Below are 18,079 nucleotides of genomic sequence, written 5' to 3' on the forward strand. Positions count from 1 at the left end.
CAAGCTGACGTACGCATGTCCAATCCGCGTGCCGCTTCTTCCCCATTTGCCCGTCGGGGCCAATGGATCTCGCCATTTTTTCCCATAGGGCCACGGTTGACCTGCATCATGGACACGACATTGAGCAGCTTTTTGTCAACCCGAACTTGGGCTCTTTTCCAAGCCACAAACATTGGAATGGCTGAGAAAGGCCCGTGCGGGTCTTGCGCGTCTTTCTTGTGAGGCTCTGCCTCTACGGCTTCTTTCTGCCGAGATGGTCATCGAGCTAACACATAAACCTCGCTACCGCCCATGATGCTGCTTGCCGGATTCCGAGGGGAGACGTCATCCATGTCTTTTATCTTTATCTATCCATCTATTCCAGAGCTCGAGCTATTCCACCTTTTACCCCTATTCTCGCTGTCCATTACCGTCTTGACTTCCTGTCTCATCCACCCAAGCATCATCCACCTCTCTCAAATGGTATATCTGTAGCGCGGACTCTCGTCTCCAAGCTCCGCCAGCTCATCTTCGCGCATGTTTCGATGCTTCTCCTTCATCACACCAGTCTGTCGCTGCTCGTTCACCCGCTTGTACCACCACCAGAGGAATCCGTAGATGATGGTTCCGAGAGCCACCATGCTGAGCGTCACGGCGTGACCGCGAGTGTAACGGGGCTTGTCCTTGGCAGGGCTTTTGGTCTTGTCAGCAAGAGGCTCTCCTCTCGAGAGGGTATACTCACTAGATAAAAGCAGACATGATGCCCGCCGCATTGCCCCAGGTCAACTGCATACCTGTACCAGTCGTACGCTTTCCATACCGTGGCGAGTTTGTCGGCAACTAAAACACAACACTGTCAATGACACATTCGTCTTACACATCTCATGTCGAACTCACCCAAGCCAGTGGCAGACCAACAACAACATACAGTCCACCTGCAACGAGGAAGCATCCAAAGTAGTGAACACCCGAGGCCACGTCCGCCAACAACACTGCGTATCCAACAACGCTGATGAGACCGAAGATGACACAGAACAGCCCACGGCGCTGCATACGGTCCGAGAGATAGGCTGTCGTCATGTATGCTGCCGCGCCAAGGAAGTAGCAAGGCACAGTGAGGAGCTGAGTCTCTGCAACTGTCCAGTCACCAAGATCCTTGATGATGGTGGGGAGGAAAGTCGAGAAGCCTGTGATGGCCCGTTAGGATCAAATTGGACTCAGAAAAGGTCAAAGCCAAATGTTGGAAACTTACCGTACAGCATGGTGTCAACACCAAACTGCGCAACACAAAACGCCCACACCTTCCAGTCCTTGAAAGCGCAGAGCATATCCGCCTTGCTGAACTCACGGCTCGACTCTGTGTTTCCGTACTCACGCGCATGCCTCACTCGCATCAGCTTCCTCTCTTTGTCGTCAAGGAAGTAGGCCGTCTCAGCATCGTTGGGCAGCGCAAAGTACGTCACGATGCCGACCAGGAAACTCGGAATGCCCTCAATGATCATGATCCAGCGCCATCCGCTCATGCCGTGCAGACCGTCCATGTGGCCGATGCCATACGCCAGCAGACCACCAAGGGCACCCGCGACGGCGGCACTGACGAATAGGTACCCTACGCGCAGGGCGAGTTCTTGCTTGGTGTAAAAGAAGGTCAGGTAAACCGTCAAGCCAGGGAACAGACCGGCCTCAACAGCTCCGAGCAAAAGACGGCAAGCAATGAGGGCGCCGTACGAGTTGACCAGACCCATGAGAGTGGCGATGAGACCCCACGCGGCAGCGATGAAAGCGATCCAGCGTCGAGGAGTAAAGAGCTTCAAGACAAGGTTGGAAGGAACCTCGAACAGCAGATACGTGACAAACAGGATTGACACGGCAACCTGAAACTGCTCCGAAGAGAGGTCCAGATCCTCTTCGAGACCGTACAACCTCGCATTACCAATGTTGACTCTACGAATCGAATTAGTCACCAAGAACCAGGAAAAAAAGACTTGTCGAGGAGCAACAACAAACCTGTCGAGGAAACTAAAGAGGTAAAGGACCATGACGAGAGGGATGATGTAAAAGTCCAGCTTCATCACGAGCCTCTTCTCATCCTCGGCCGTGTGAGTCTGAACTTGAGCCTCATAGTCGCCCAAGGTCTGGGGCGTGGTGGTTTCCTCACCAGGCGCAAACTCGGACTTGTTGGCCATGGTCAAAGTTGATGATTTGCCGAGATCTACACAAGGATGAGTTATTCGCACTCTTCAACACGGAAAAAAAGAAAGAAAAGAAAGAAAAACTCACGATGGGATCAAACCGCTTCTTCTCCTCTTCCAACGGAGAATTCCTTCTGGAAGAAACCGAACGAACGATGCAGCTGTCAAGAATGGGGTTGGCGTGAAGAAAAGGCCGCGCCACATGAGCAAAGGTAACACCCAAAAACTAACTAGTCTTGGCGGCAGGCGAGAGATAAAAAAAAAATCAGATAGGTATCGTTTTATGACAAAGCTCCGCTCTTTGTCAGACCATCTAGTCCTTGCTCATAGGCCGTGCTCTCTTCATCGTGGGGGAAGAAAGAGGAGGTAGAAGACTTTGAGATTGGGTGGGTTTTGGGTCTGGCCGAGACACCTTCACGGGCAGATGGAACGCTACCATCGAGAGGGAAAGATGTGGTGAGTGATTCTTTTCCAAGGGGTTTGTTTGTTGTGGCAATTGAATCAGAGGCGAGTATCAGATGCGAACATGTGAGAGAATCCAAGCAAGAGATCTACTGTAGTTCTTCTGCTGGGTGGTTCTCTTGAACCCTCCCTTACTTGGCAGTTGCGCATTTACCCATTCATTGCATGCATCCTTCCCTCCCGGCCATGCACGGCATCGCGCCACCGATAACGGCCACTCCTAGGCGGCCGACTCCTCCATCACCCACTTCATGTCGAGGGTCAGATACTATCTCGTCGTCACCACCTATGCTCGCGACTAACCATATTGCTTTTCACAAAACTTCACAAAACCCGAATTGCATAGTGTGTATTCACAGGTCAATGACAACCCAAGCAATGAGCAAAGAATCAAGAGTAAAATGACTCCACATCATCCAGTGCCACGGTCCGTACCACATCGTCACTCGTCCCACCCACAACCAGTCACAGCACGCGAGCACTAATTCCAAATCAACCATGATCCATGATTACCAACACTCAACCACTCAAAACTCAGACACACAGAAACATGGCGGAAAATGGGCTACATTGATCATCGCTGTTACTCAATTAACGTGACAGGATCCCTAAACTAACCTTCGGGAACCTTGTCCTCCCCGTATGTATCATTTCACTCCAATCACACCTTTCAACAACACCCGTATGAGACGTATGAATATCACGGTCCCTACCCACGAGAATGAATGGCAACAAAAGAATATAAAGGGTATGAGGTGCGGAAATCCCTCCTCTTCATCCGCTGTGTACAGGTTCATGCATGATAGACGCAAGGAAAAATGGGTGTTACAACGTATGTACAAGTATCTGACATTATTATTCCCTCTCCCAATCAGATCTTCGAAAAGGTCAAATCAAGAATCTCGCTTTCCTCCTTTTTCCTTCCTTTTTGCCATGGCCGTTGTACTTGACACATGGCGATACCCCTCATTTACCTGTAAGGTTGCGCCGGCATCTCATACACGTTCGCTGGAGGCGATGATCCGTGAGCACTCGTCACCTGGTTACCGTCGATCTCGGCGGCGTCGTTCTGGTGCCATCGAGCAGCGGCGCTGTCACTGGCGAGCTCAGCTGTGTTGGCAGGGCTGTGCATCTCAGCGGCAGCAAAGTTGGGAGAGCCCTGCTCGCCTCCAGCGGCACGAGAGTAGTTGGTTTCGGGGCTCACGCCTCCCATGTTGTCACCACCAGTAGTGTGCGAGTAGTTTGTCTCGGGGCTCGCGGGCATGTAGGCACGTCCGTAGGGTTGGGGCTTGGCGAATCCGGCACGGCCATCACCAAGAGCGGTGCCACGGTAGCCTTCGGGGGTAGAACCCTTAGTAGGGTTGCGGCTGGGAGCCAGAGTCGAGGAAGCAGTGGTGGGGGAGACCTGGGACATGTTGGGAGCAGTACCAGAGCCGCTGACGGGACCGCCAACGGGGACCTCGGACGAGCCAAAGACATCGTCATACTCGGCCTTGTGCTTGTCGTTGCGGCGCTTCTTGACGCAGAACCAGATCAGGGCACCAATGATGAGAAGACCGGCAACACCAGCACCAGCACCAATACCAGCCTTGGCACCAGTGGACAGTCCACCATCGCCACCGCCGCTGCTGCTGCTGTTGTTGTTGTTGTTGTCGGACTCAGGGACACCAGTTCCGGCGGAGCCATAATCTCCCGAGGACGCAACAGTCACAGTTTGAACAACACCCGTGGTAACTCTCGTAGAGGTAATAGTGAGGATGCCGGTGCTAGTAACTGTGGTCTTGGCGCCGGCCTGCTCGGTCTCGGTGATGGTCTTGGTGACCTCGGTCTCCTTGCTCACGGTAGAAATGACGGTTCGAGCGACAGTGTTGACAACGGTCTTACCGCTGTCCTCACCCACGGTAACGGTGACGAGCTTGGTGATGGTGGCACGCTTCTCGAGGCCTCGTCGGAAAGCGCGGAGGCCATAGTGCTCGTTGTTGAAGGATTCGGGGACCGAAGTAATCGTGGGCGCGGGCACCTCGATGATAAGCTCGTCGTAGCTGCCGACAGTTCGGGGAGCGAGGTTCAGGGCACGCTTCTCGTTGGCCCACACGGTAGTAGTGGAATATACGGTTTTAGTCGCGGTCTCGGCATCGCTGCTAGTAACAGTTGTGGTCTCGAACGCAGTCGAAGTAACGAGGACGGTAGAAGTGATGGTTCGCATCACAGTCGTCTGCTGGCTCACAGTCTTGACATTGGCATCGGTGACGGTGACAGTTCGGGTAATGGTAGTATCCCCAGAGTCCGTCGTCGTAGGGGAGGACTCGGTTGTGCTGTCCTCGGTGGGCTCCGGCTCGCTAGTGGGCTGGTTGTTGGTAGTCTCAGCGGGTTCGTTGGTAGTTTCTTCGGTGGGCGATGCCTCTGGAGCCGTTGTAGCATCAGCCGTCGGCTCGGTCTCTTCAGCTGTGGTCGCGGGGCTGTTGGCGCCCGAGTTGGCGTTCTGGCGGACAGCGAGCTTGGAGGCTTCAGCTCCGAGGAGCAGGCCCAGGAACAAAAGTCGTCGAATCTGCATCTCGGCAAGTCTTGCTGAAGTTGGCGATAGCAAGTGTGACGGACGGTTCAATCAAGGCCAGTCGAGAAGGCGATGATCGAATGACAATAGATGTCAAGGGGTGTTGGAGATACCCACGAGGGCCAAGTCGATGAAAGACAGAAAATAAAAAACAGGGCCCGTCTCGGATTGAAGATGTTATTGAGAGGGGGTACGTGGCGTGGGCGACAGATCAAGCAGGCAGTTGGCTGCTCCGACTTGTGTGAGGTGGGTAAAAAGGGAGAATGGCACGCGCGTCGTCAAGAGGTGAGGTAGTTGAGCAAGCAACGGCGAGTCAGTGATGATGGGCTAAAAGGAAAAAACAACGCAAGGAAAAAGAAGAGTAAGCAGCAAAATAGGTCAGTTAACGAGTGGAAGGAACAGTAGGAGATACAAGCAGCACTTGAAAAAAGACTGCCCGTGGTGGTTGGTTTGGTGTGCGCAGAACGAAGGATTGAGAAAGAGGCGTGGCAACCCAGAGGGGGAGAGGATGGGTTGAGTGAATCGGGGGGACGTGTGAAAGGAATGCCCGGTCGGGATGGGCGGCTTTGAGTGGGCGAGCCTAAAAAAAAGTGCACCTGCAGTTGCGGGCAGGTACGAGGAACGGACGCTAAAAGGTACCCGATACTTTGTGGCAAAGTACCCCTGCAGGTTTTTGGTAGAGGGAAGAATTATTTTCAACATCTACCGTAGAAGGAGACAAAGAACTGATATCGAACACAGTTGCGAATAAAAGACGATGAATCAATTGAAACATCAACCTCTTGAAACTCGAACCAAGATTTTTCCATTCGAAAATAGACCGCGGTTAAAGACGTGCATCTGCATCTGCAACTGCACCTTGCTCCCCGTCACCTTTGCAATGTGTCACAGCGCGACGCGCTCTGGCTGCCCGGACCTGCGCACATCCTTCTGCAGCAGGCATGACCCCTTCTTTTTTGGGGAGTTGCATGCCCCCCCTTTTCGGCCTAGGCCGTTTTTCACTGGCCGCCGACTAAATTACACCAAGTGGACATGAGCTACATGTCTTTGGGACCTGACGCAATGCCCTTTTTGCCATTGCATGTTGATCGTCGTCTGGATCGTTTTTTTCTTTGCTGAGAAGGAAAAAAACGTGACTTGAATGCCAAGATGATTTACGTTGGTGATTTCGGCTGTTAGCAGCCAATTCCATGAATCGAGCAAGCCCATTTGAGCTGTTTGTTAATTGTGGCGTCGCCGAGAGTCGAGATTAAACCGTCGCCGAGACTTTTCTTACCGTCCCTTTTTCCAACGGGGTGGTTACATCTTGATCCTGTTCCAGAGCCATCAACTGGTTCTCACTTTCTTGACAGCCAGACAGACATGCATCCTCTCATAGGTAGGCCTCCCAACGAATGACATCAATCTCCCTCCCTGTTCGTATTTGACGGGTCACGCTGGTCGGCCAGGGGCGACTTGGTCCATATGGGGTCTAGCCCCATGCCCCAAATAGGAGCACGGTCCGGGATCCGTTTCGATTTCCGTTGGGCCAGGTCAAAATGGCATCACTCGAAGCCCATGCGTCGTTCTTCTCTCTCTCTCTTTCTCCAGGCTCGCTCGCTCATGGACCCTTTTTTTCGCTAGTGAGAACAAGCCTCGTTGGATGGTTGCATCCGAGGACCGACCGCAACCTTGGTCTAGGCAAGTATTGGAGAAGTGTCTTCCCACCTTCTCAGCCACGTTGATCGTTGACTCGGTGCAACTCGGATAGGCTCGTGACTTGTACATGCCGGTCGCCGTAATCTCTACACCAAACATGCCACCATCTCTGATCAATTGACTTTCCCCAGACTAGACCCCGTACTGCATCTTCTCTGACATGTTCACCGAGTTATTATTCTCCCCGGCTGACCGCCGTAGGCTCAAACTATCCCACGGACATGCCGCGTCCGACGGACCCGGGTGATCAACAGGGCCACGCCGTCTCTGACAAGACTGCCTCCTGCTTCTCTCCACCAGACGTCGTCATCATTGGCCTCCCCGTACATCATTGGCCATGAAACGTTTCAGGACGCCTCGGGACCAATCGAGATAACTCAAACCCGCGAGATCGAGACCCGGACAAACCACTTCGCCTGCGCCTCAGGTTCGGATTATCTCACGGTGAGTATGGACAAGATGCATGAACTTGGCTCTGGACGACTACTCTCGCTTAGTTCCCCCGGTACAGTACCCGGGGAGGCATCCCATGTGTAATAATATGGCTGGTATAGCAACTTTATTGAAAATCTGAAAGCAGCGAAATTTTGCCTGTGACGAAGAAATGTTGGCTTGTACGGCATCCGTATTAAAATGTTAACTCCAAGCTCTTCAAGACCGTGGTCTCTTTATCTAAACCCCCAACCAAGATGGCTTCTGATGTTACAAACTCTTTCCAATCCGTCCTCTTACACAGTAAGACATGGGTGGGCTTAGAAGTTCTCCTTGCCCCAGACAAAAGAGAATCTGTAATCTCAGTCAGCTGAATGATCTTGACTCTCAAGTATTAAAAAACTCACCCAGGCTCGGTGTACTTGTTGCAATACACGTGCAGAGCGCTGCCCAGTCCCTTGGGTCCGCAGAAAAAGACTCCGGCCTCGGCAGGGCTGTGCAGCTTCCTGATGCCTCGGAAGATCATGTCCCAGTTGGGTCGGCCAAAGTTGGTCGGGCTGCGCAGGCCCGTGATGGTGTCCTTGTCGGCGTTGGCGTCGTTGATCATGATGTTTGTAGCGTCGTCGGCCTTGATCTTGGCCGTCAGATACGTGTGGATCTCGATTCGGTGATCCAGGTCCTGCGCCTCGACAGCCAGCAGCAGGGAGCGGAACCACTCGAAAGACTCAAAGTCACGGCAGATCCAGAAGAAGTAGACCTTGGAGAGTCGCGTCTTCTTCTGGGGTAGTTCATCCGGTACCAGATGGACTTGAGAATCGAGGCAAACGGTGTCACGCCGATACCAGCACCGACGAGAACCGAGACCTCATACTTAAAGACATCTTCCGAGGCAGAGCCAAAGGGACCGTCGACGTAGACGCGGGGAAGAACTCGACGAAGAGCTGGGTCAACCTCTCCGTTGTTGCCGTTAACACCAACAACCTGGCTCGCGTCGCCCTTCTTCTTACCCCACTCGCAGCCCAGTGTCGTAGAAACAGCCTTTGTAAAGTCACCAACGCAGCGCATGTGAATCGAGATGTAGTCCTCCTCGGGGGCGCTGGTCAGGGTGAAGGGATGGTACTGCCAGAGTGACACAGCAGGGCAGCAGAAGAAGATGTACTGGCCAGCTCGCGTCTTTGTGTGCTCCTTCTTCATCTGGATCTCGCAAACGTTGCTGGGGTGCTGGATGACCTTGGTGATGTAAGTCCTGTGACGGCCACGCACCTCACGGGCGATTCTCTCGGCCAAGTAGATGAAGCCACTGTACATCCAGTACTGCCAGAAGACACCCACGGCTGAGGCACCCACGCTGGTGCAGAAAGGCGCAACATCGGGCTGGATCATGCAGAAGGCGCCGTGGATGGACCAGAAGAAGAAGAAGACGATGAACATGTGGTGAGTGTACCAGAAACGCTCATAGTTTGCTCTCCTGGGCTTCTCCACCGACGTGATAACCATACCCATGAGGGCGATCAGCATAACATATCCAGTCCATCCAGGTCCCGAGACAAAGTTGGCGAGCAGCCATCCGTAAACACCCAATTTGTTCTTGATAGCGGCCTGCGCAAAGTTGTTCCAGTGAGCAATGGTGTGGACCCAGGACCAAAAGACGATGGACCAGGCGGTGACGATGTGGAAGCTGATGTTCTTGTCGAACTGGATGATGCCGTTGAGGGGCGTCTGGCGCAGCAGCGAGATGAGGGTGCGGCACACGGGGAACAGGATGATAGCGACGTCGACGTGCAGAACCAGGGCCGCCGAACGGGCAATGACAAAGGTGAAGCCAAAGTTGTCGCGGGAAGACTGAAGACTCTCCTTCATCGAGTAGTGGACGCAGGCGAAGGAGAAGATGAGGGCGTGTGTGAGCATGAAGACAAAGACGAACCTGCTTGGTCAGTTCATCATCCAAAGTGTTGGAACATTTTGCCTTGACTTACACTCTTCGGTAACCCTCGTTGATCATCCAGCGATCAAACTTTTCCCTCGTCGACAGCTCCTGCTGCTTCTCCTGCGTCATCTCTCCCGAGAGAAGCATCCGCGTAAGGGGAGACCATCGTGCACGCTCCGAGGGCTTCTCGCTCCATGTATCGAGTTGGTAACTCATCTTGTCAAAAGTCGAGTTGTGAATTCGCAGATGCGAGGGCGACTGGCCCTAATTTCTTTCCAAAAACCAGGCAAATTTCGTTATCCACCTCTCAATTCAAATAATTGTGAGCGCAATGTTTGTTGTGTGCGGCTTGACTTGTTGTTGCCAGAGTTGGCGAGCGATAGTGGTTGTCGTCGATATTCAGAGCCAGCTGAACGGAAGAATTATTCGAGAAGCGAAAGTGATCGGCAAGACTATACACAAGAAAAATAAAAGAGTGCTGTCTAGAGCGTGAAGATTAAACCAGTCATGTAATTGTCACCGCAAGGCCAAAAGAAGCGACGAGAGCCTCAAAGACAACGAAGGAGGGGGAAAAGGGAGAGTGTAGTAGGTAGGTGTGAGAGAAAAGAACAACCAGGGTTTCTCAGCCTAGGGCAACAACTCCTTTGTCATCGGCAGCGTCAAGTGTCAAAACCGTTACTACGTACTCCTCCAGGGGGTGCGGAAAGAGAAGAAACATGAGCTGATTCTCTTCTTTCCCGTCGCTTCTCTTCTCCCGGTGGGTGGTGGAAAAAAAAAACGGAGTCGTTGACAACGGAGATGATACCAGGCACAGACGGCGAGTGTCCGGGGTTCGCGCTTGGCATGCGCCTAGAGCCTTCTAGCGAGAGCAGGAGGCGCAAAGGCAGGCAAAAAGAGAAAAAGGGAACCGCAGAGGAGGTGGTGTTCAAAGACTAGCAAGCCTCCGTCTCGAGACGGGCGAGACGCGGCTCAAACACGCCATCTCAGGAGTTGTCGTGGCCAATCCAATGCAACACTCCTCCACCTAGAGCAAAGAAGAGCCATAGAGAAAAGTCAAGACCATCTACAGCCAATACTCTTCCCCTCAATCTATCCAACCTCTCCTCATCTTCAACTCCCCAGCGATTAAAATCGTCCGATCAACGATGCTGAGCCGCGGTACCATCTCCAAACCGCAGGCCAACGATTGGCCGTTGTTCGCGCCTTTTGGTCTGAAACCCCGTTGTTACAGGTTCGACAAGACTTGGCCTGTCCGGGCACGTCGTACCGAAGGCGGGTCCCGCTTCACGACTCGTGGGCAACCACCCCCTGGTCTGTTGCGTTGCAATGCATGGCACAGCGAATAGCTTCATGTCACCTTTCCCAGCCAGAGGAGAGTCCACATCACGGATATACGGCCTTGAATGGTTTCAACATGTGGTTTTTGGTTTCCATTCCCGCCCACGTGCTGTCATCCGCTCACCTCGATCTTCCGCTTACAACATCAACTATCATACCAAATCACTTATACAACAGGATCACCACCCGTCACACCTCTGTCTTCTCTCCGTTTCAAACAACCTCATCCGACACATGCATCATCTCAGAATCCTTTGCCTTTCCTCCTGTCATCTATCGGCACTTGTGTCAAGTACCGCCCATCACTCGAAACCACTCCTTGTTTGCTGGGCAAATCGCAACAGTCACACACGCTCGCTTGACATTTCTTGACATACGACACTACTGTAGTTTGTAATCCATCATACCCAAGCACGGCCTGCATCTTCCTGTGCTGAATCATCCCACGTCGACCCCATCCCCACAATCTCACACGCTGCCAGACAGATAGCCAGTTGGGACGTTTCCAGCATTAGCGCGTATCTTGCTGTCCTTCCCGTCACCAACCTCGTCCCTGTCAGCGCCTATCGTAGCCAGACATCCAATACTTAGACCACCACATCTCATGTCATGACGTAGATCTGCCTAGATAATCTTGCCCCGGCGCTTTAAATCAACATTCCTGGCCAGTCGTTTGCCTTAGTCAAGTTACCACTTCACTTCCATGATCACGGGGATGCTCGTCGCTGAGTCTCACTCTCATTGGCATGCTCACAAGGCTCCCAGATAGGCACATCTTTAGAGTCAAGAAATAGTTGCAAACATCACACACATCACAGAGAAATCCACATCTAGAGACAAAGTGTACACGCTGCCTATTTCTGGATGTCAAAAACACGTCGTCAATGCAAACCCAAAATCCAGCCGCATGATATCCCTTACTAGCTGATCTGTTTGTCTGGTTTGTCTTTCCTCCCCTCAATCGTCACTAATCCACTCCTCATCGTCGCTCTCTGCCTCGCCAATCATGGCCTAGGCGCTGATTCAGGGCACAGCGCCCGCCAGGATACCACGGACCAAGGACATATCGCAACCGCATGCGAAGCTTTCATTCGATCGTTGCACATTGCCTTCATGACAGGGAGGGCAATCCACCCCAGGTCTAACCGCCCCGGTTCTCCTTGCTCGCGTTAAATCGCATACTTTCGAGTCCACTCCCGGGCGGTGGCCTCGTATCGGGGCCGGTCGGTCTTGTAGACGTGGGCGATCTCGGGCACCAAAGGATCGTCAGGGTTGGGGTCCGTCAGCATCGAGCAGATAGACAGAAGAACTGCAAAAGTTAGATCATGACAACTGGCCATAGGGGTTCTCAACCATGCATACCTTTGCTAATGGTCAACGCAGGGCTCCACTGGTCGCGCAGGATGTCCAGGCAGATGCTGCCGTTGGAGTTGATGTTGGGGTGGTAGATGCGGGTGGTGAAGTTGACCTTGGGAGGCTTGAAGGGGTAGTCGGTAGGGAAGTGGATAGCGAGGAAGAAGACACCGCCGGAGTATGGGGACTCGCTCTGTTCATCATGGTCAGCCAAGTTCTTGCGAATCTGAGGAATAGATGCAGCGAGGCGCGGTTCTGTGCGAGGAAGCGGCTGAGCGCTTCGCCACGATGCCGGCGCATATTGCCAGCATCTCATCCGTGTCCGGAATCTGGGGGAAATACTCACAGGACCCATAATCGTAGCTTGCCAGTGGAACTGTTCACATCTGTTAGTCGCGTGTTCAATAGCCATGATCGCTCTCTACGCAGAGGCATGCGTTCCAACACAGTCATGACATGTGTGCCAGCCACGTGCGTCCGTCAGAGCGGGGGGAAGTGATGCCTACCAGATCCTCACCAACGGGGCCGGCGGAGCAGGAAGAGGGAGGGTCTCTGCGAAGAAAAAGTCAGCATCGTTATTCCAGCAAAAAGAGGCGATGGCCTCAAGAAAACTTTTGGAGTCGTGACAGGCGCTGGCATCGTCGGTCATCGAAGGACCCCGCTTACCAGCGCCCCACCTGACGTCTTGGGCGTCCAACTTGACCCCTCGGGCTTGGGGTGAAGATGCATCGTTCGTGGTGCGACTTACCGGCCGAGATCAGTGAGCTCCTTGTTGATGCGCTTGAGAGCCATTTTGTGATTTGGGGAGGGGGTATCTAAGAGGTGTGGTGCGAGGAGTTCGCGATCGCTCTGTGTTGGAGAAGAAAGTTAGTCGAGGGGTTGCACAACGACGACGAGCGGTCGAGGGGGAAAAGGCTTCGAAAGAACGCACGTTAGGGTTCGGTCCGAGGCGTAAGAGACCACGGTGATGCGTAGAAGAGTATCGGTAGTGTTGGTGTTGATGGTTGTGTTATGCAGGCAGGCGAGAGGAAGAAATTCAGTCGAGGCTGAAAAGGGAGAAGAGGCGGGATTTGGAGGAGATGGTTCGTTCGGATGGAGTAAAAGAGGTCAGGTCGGTCGGGCCTAGAAGAAAGAGAAGCGGGAAGGAGGGTCAGGTCAACAAAGAGGTGAGGGAAAGCGGAACCTGACTGACCTAAGGCACCTACAGGAGGTACCTTAGTGCCTTCAGTGTTTGTGAGTGGCTGAGGTCCACGGTGCGCTGCGCTGGCAAATCCATCCATTCAGGTCCGTCTGGCAGCCCGAAAAGTCAGGTTTTTTTAGGCCCGGGCCCCTTCCATGGGCGCCCCATGGCTGACTGGGCGGGCACTGGGCACTGCGCCTGCACTGGGGCCACTCGCTGCCTGCCCCCCAGTAGGCACTGTACGCACTGGGCCACAGCTCCATCGCTCGCTGGGCCACAGTCCAAACAGACACCGCCACAAGCGAATCAGCGGTATCCACGCACTAACAGGTCACCACGAGAATCTACATTGGGCATTGCTAAGGGGCGCGTCAATTTCTTGATCGAGGTACAGGACAGTATCCATTCTGCCCATGTCCTTCGCTTGACTTCGATGGGCTCCGCGCCATCAGATGCTTATTTTCCTTGACAATACGACAGGCCAGCCTCTGGAACCTTGCCCGTGGCCAGTGGGTGGGCGGCGGTGAGTAGCACAAACATGGGAATGGATGGCGGTGGCCAGGGCTGATTTTCGGTCTAGATTCTGCTCGTCTCCTTGGCTTGGCCTTTTGGTCGGTTTCCAGATCATTCCGCCCTTTGTATGGACCTGCAGCGGCACGATTCATGAACGCTGATTGTGTTTGTTTACTAACGATAGGTACTGTACGTAGAAACGCCAAACCAAAGCCTGTCTTGCATCATGGCCCGGGAATACCGGCTGCGGTCAAGCAAGCAAGCACCTGCTTGGACGGCCTCGCCGGGCCATTCATGTCAATCGATGAATGCATTGGCCAGCATTGGCAACCTTCAAGGGCTTGTCTCAGCAACGTCACTGGGGCATCCTCAGCCACGATAGGGGGCTGTCCAGTTAATAACAGATTACCTAGTATCGACAAATCTATGTGATTCTCTTTATTCGTTTTACTTTACTATGGATTTCTGCATTCACTTGAGGGGGCCGTTATATGCCGTGATGTTTGATTTCAAATCATCTATAACCCGGGTATGCACGCAATCGCCATGACTCTTTTTACCAATCGCCTCCTTACCAATCAAACAACCAACCCTTTGCTCTTTACACAAACGCCTGGACACCAGTAATGGCTCGTCCCAAGATGAGACCTGGAGCATTGTCAGTTGCTACACGTCATAAAACGCAGGAACAAAAAAGAAACTTACTGTGAATGTCACTCTGGCCCTCATATGTCTGCGTCACAAAGAGATTTGCCACATGTCGACCGATCATGTACTCATCGCTCACGGCGTTACCTCCGAAAATCTCCTGGAGGATGCGAGCGTTCCTGAGCGCGGCGTCGCAGTTTTGCCGCTTCACCATGCTGATCATCTCGGGTGTCGCCTTGCCCTCGTCCTTTAGTCGGCCGACCTGGATGGCCGCCAGTGTGCCGTATGCCGCATCGGTTGAAGCATCTGCGAGCTTCTTCTGGATGAGCTGGTACTTGGCGAGAGGGTTGCCCTTGAACTGCTTGCGCTCAAGAGAGTAGGTTCGGGCTCGATCAATGCAGTCCTCCAGGGCACCCATGACGCCCAGTGCAATACCGTATCGGGCATTGTTAAGGCAGCTGAAGGGTCCCTTGAGGCCTTCAATGGTAGGGAACATGTTCTCCTCTGGCACAGGGCAGTCGTCGAGCTGGATCATACCCGTGATGGAGGCTCGGAGACCGTTCTTGTCCTTGATGGCGGGCGTCTCCAGCGTACCAGCCGGGCAGTCCTTGCGCTCAACCAGGAAACCCCGGATCTTGCCCGTCTCTTGCAGCTTGGCCCAAACCATCAGAACATCAGCAATAGGGCTGTTGGTGATCCAGGTCTTGGCGCCACTCAGCAAGTAGTAGCCCTTCTTTGTGGGATGCGGCCTCGCTACCGTCTCCATGCTACCGGGGTCACTGCCGTGGTTGGGCTCTGTGAGGCCAAAGGCGCCGAGGAGCTTTCCCTTGGCCATCTCAGGGAGGAACCTCTCCTTCTGCTCGGCGGTACCATGCTCGTAGATGCCGCCCATGACCAGTGAGGACTGAACCGACATGCCGGATCGGTAACCGCTGTCGACTCGCTCGACAGCTCGTGTGATCAAACCGCCAGCGACGGATGAGACACCAGCGCAGCCGTAACCATCGATCGTAGCGCCCAAGAGACCGAGCTCGCCCATCTCCTCGAGCATCTTGGCATCATAGTTCTCGTCGCGGTAGGCCTCTGTTGACACATGTTAGACAGCAATTGGAGAAGCTGGGGTGGAAAATAACTTGCGTAGTACTCGGGGGAGCAGATGCTCTTGGCAGTATCGCTCCGCAGTCTCGCCAATGGCTCGCTCCTCCTCAGTCAAGAGGTTGTTGGAGTTCAAGGGATCCTCCCAATTGAAGGTTGGCCCTGTCGCAGAGGCGAAGCTCCGGGCAGCGAGGGGCCGTAGAGGAGCGGCACTTGCTCTTCGGGCGCATTGTCTGAGAATAGGGCGGAACATTGTGTGAAGCTTCAACTGAGGGAGGACAGGGATGATGCTGAAGCAAGTCGCAAAAAGGTCGAGGGAGATCAACAAGTTAAAAACAGCTGCGAGGTTGTGACAGAGGAAAGGGCGTCGGCAATCAAAGTCCCCCAATGAAGTCATCCGACGTAACCCGGAGCCGTCAATCCCCAATCCCCAGCTTTACCCCGGAACCGAGGCAAGCCAATACATGGTAATTCCGGCCACCAATTCCGAACATGCTGCCCGCGTGACTGTAAAATGAAGCGTATTGCCCAGATTTGCTTGATCAAATTCCTTAAACATCGGCGGCGTCAACTTGTTCCCGATAACTATGCTCGGTGTATTCAAAGGTATGCCGATGGGATCTACCAACCTATCAATGCTAACGTTAACAACTGCTGCACATCCAATCACCGACCCAAGTCGCAGACCAGCTGCCTCGGATAGGAAACCATGTTGAACATCCCATTGCCTAGACACTCTGTGTCTGCTCTGCCCGAGACTCTCTTTTCTCTTGACGTCGTCTTGCCATAATGCTCAAACGGTCCAGGTCCGATGTCGCCAAGATAACCCCCGCCACGGCCAACTGGCGAGTCCCCTCCAGTTCTGTCGGAGCCGAGATCATCGGCACCGGCTCGTCCGAGGACCTTGAGCCCCGTTCCTCCCCGAGTCGCGCGCTCTTCGTCTCCGTTCCTTGCCGGTCTGGAGCTTGAATTCATCTATCGGCTCCGGCGGTGGATTTGGGGAAATGGACCGGCTCGATCCCACCGGTGACCTCCTCCACGGACGCACCCGTCTAAACCGGCGTCCCAACCGGCTGCGGAAGGTCCTTGGTGTTACTGGATGAGAGTGATAGAGCGGGCTGCGACGGCGGCGGGGACTGTTGGACGAAGGAGGGGTTGATTTCTGCAAAGTGATCAATACAAAGACATGTTTTCTCAGTAAAACCAAAGAAACACTTACTGGGGAGCCCAAAGCCCTTCGACTGAGTTCTGGACAAGAGCTCATTCCTTGGTGCTTAAATGCCGGGGCGCGTAGCAGGGCATCCATTTCGGACCCGTACACCAAATTCTGCTGCAATAGACTCGAGGCATCGCCATCCCTCTTCCCTCGTATCTCGACCGACTCGCGAAGGATATCAGACCGCGCATCAGCACTAACGGGGGTCGAAGATTCGTGAGGTGGCGTTACATGTATCTCAACAGAGTGAGGGGAGCTTGTTTCTGAGGACATGGTAAGGATTGGATGTCGACCTATTGAGGGTAAAAGACTGGCGATGAGAGGAAGGCTAACGATAACTTAACTATCAAGGCCAGTAACGGCCTGTGAAGAGGATTTGCGAAGCGAAAGACGTGATCAAGACTTTTTGCGACATCTTGATAAAGCGCATGACACCCAAGGCAACTCGCTCCTCCTTCACGGTGTTGAAGCGGGCTACAGTCGATGGAAGGAGCACGCAGCGTAACTTGCCTCTTCATCACCTGGTGCTGACATGGTCACAAAATGTTCACAAATTGCTTCTCCCATTTCGCTTGTCACCCCTGCCAAGTTCAGATCATACATCTCACTGCCCCCAACAACACCCAACAACATCATCTGAGCTAGAGACAGTCTTCTAGAGTGCCGTTAGAGCATTCGAGACGATGGCTAACAACCTCAATCCACCATGAGCTCGATCTCCGACTCTCCGAGAAGTCGCCCTACCCTGCATGATGACATACGACGCCACAGCCTGCCAACCACAGCGCTTCGAGAACCTCAGATCTCAACATCTGTTGACCAGCCTTCGTCTGCCGTGCCCAACGGCGGCGCCCAAGGGGTCAAGCGACAGGCGTAGACGGCAGTGGAGCAGCAACACGCGGCTTGGCAAACTGAGTTTATCGCTGAGTCGCGGTATTCGTACCTGGCGATCTGACCATGTTCCTGGCTCAGTCGAGTGATTGGGAGGTCGTCGCCCCCTGGCAGACAAGGGGGCCTCAGAGGAGCCGCATTCGTTTTAATCCATGACCCTGGATCTGCGAAATCTCGGAACCATGGATGCCGGAGAGCCTCATGATGTTCGAGTCCATCTGTGCCACCAAGAACCGTCTTGGCAGGGCACGATTTCAAGTCATGGACTGTATCAGTGCTTTTTCCAATGGATTGCACACCCTGAGGCCAGGCTCGAGCCCCTGGTCTTTGGCCCAAAACCCTGCATTTTTCACCTCTTGTGCCTCCTTCGGCAGGGACTTTAACCTCATTTCTTATCTTTCTTCCTGAGTTGCACTCCTAAACAGGCGGTTAAAGTGGAAATCCAGCATGAATTCGGCCTGCCGCCGATCCCGGAGGTGTCCGTATCCACTCCGTCCCGGAGCCAAAATCCGACCAAAACAGGGGATCTGGTTTGCCTCCCTGTGATTTTCTTTTGCAATCTCATGCTTTGGAACTGAAAGAGTTTTCACAAGGATATATT

The 18,079-nt window shown here is 53.5% G+C and overlaps 6 protein-coding genes across 6 annotated transcripts; all 6 read right to left on the reverse strand.

The window, feature by feature from the left end:
• Window positions 1-455: 455 nt before the first annotated feature.
• On the reverse strand, window positions 456-2,165 carry MRS44_007400 (uncharacterized protein; the record flags this gene model as incomplete). Its single annotated transcript, XM_065620519.1, has 5 exons — window positions 456-672; window positions 722-819; window positions 877-1,166; window positions 1,232-1,923; window positions 1,987-2,165. 5 exons carry the CDS (start codon window positions 2,163-2,165, stop codon window positions 456-458), a joined length of 1,476 nt encoding a protein of 491 aa, XP_065476591.1.
• A 1,438-nt stretch (window positions 2,166-3,603) lies between these two features.
• On the reverse strand, window positions 3,604-5,187 carry MRS44_007401 (uncharacterized protein; the record flags this gene model as incomplete). Its single annotated transcript, XM_046279641.2, has 1 exon — window positions 3,604-5,187. One exon carries the CDS (start codon window positions 5,185-5,187, stop codon window positions 3,604-3,606), a length of 1,584 nt encoding a protein of 527 aa, XP_046129066.1.
• Window positions 5,188-7,637: 2,450 nt separating this feature from the next.
• Window positions 7,638-9,460, reverse strand: MRS44_007402 (uncharacterized protein; the record flags this gene model as incomplete). Its single annotated transcript, XM_065620520.1, has 4 exons — window positions 7,638-7,671; window positions 7,725-8,124; window positions 8,166-9,241; window positions 9,294-9,460. 4 exons carry the CDS (start codon window positions 9,458-9,460, stop codon window positions 7,638-7,640), a joined length of 1,677 nt encoding a protein of 558 aa, XP_065476592.1.
• Window positions 9,461-11,751: 2,291 nt separating this feature from the next.
• Window positions 11,752-12,727, reverse strand: MRS44_007403 (uncharacterized protein; the record flags this gene model as incomplete). Its single annotated transcript, XM_065620521.1, has 4 exons — window positions 11,752-11,891; window positions 11,945-12,311; window positions 12,442-12,487; window positions 12,684-12,727. The coding sequence occupies 4 exons, from the start codon at window positions 12,725-12,727 to the stop codon at window positions 11,752-11,754; spliced, it is 597 nt and encodes a 198-aa protein (XP_065476593.1).
• Window positions 12,728-14,229: 1,502 nt separating this feature from the next.
• Window positions 14,230-15,624, reverse strand: MRS44_007404 (uncharacterized protein; the record flags this gene model as incomplete). Its single annotated transcript, XM_065620522.1, has 3 exons — window positions 14,230-14,276; window positions 14,334-15,357; window positions 15,421-15,624. The coding sequence occupies 3 exons, from the start codon at window positions 15,622-15,624 to the stop codon at window positions 14,230-14,232; spliced, it is 1,275 nt and encodes a 424-aa protein (XP_065476594.1).
• A 413-nt stretch (window positions 15,625-16,037) lies between these two features.
• On the reverse strand, window positions 16,038-16,860 carry MRS44_007405 (uncharacterized protein; the record flags this gene model as incomplete). Its single annotated transcript, XM_065620523.1, has 3 exons — window positions 16,038-16,329; window positions 16,442-16,533; window positions 16,591-16,860. 3 exons carry the CDS (start codon window positions 16,858-16,860, stop codon window positions 16,038-16,040), a joined length of 654 nt encoding a protein of 217 aa, XP_065476595.1.
• Window positions 16,861-18,079: the final 1,219 nt, after the last annotated feature.

Source organism: Fusarium solani, assembly GCF_023522795.1.
Source record: "Fusarium solani strain SB1 chromosome Unknown bctg00000004, whole genome shotgun sequence".
Taxonomy (NCBI): Eukaryota; Fungi; Ascomycota; class Sordariomycetes; order Hypocreales; family Nectriaceae; genus Fusarium; species Fusarium solani.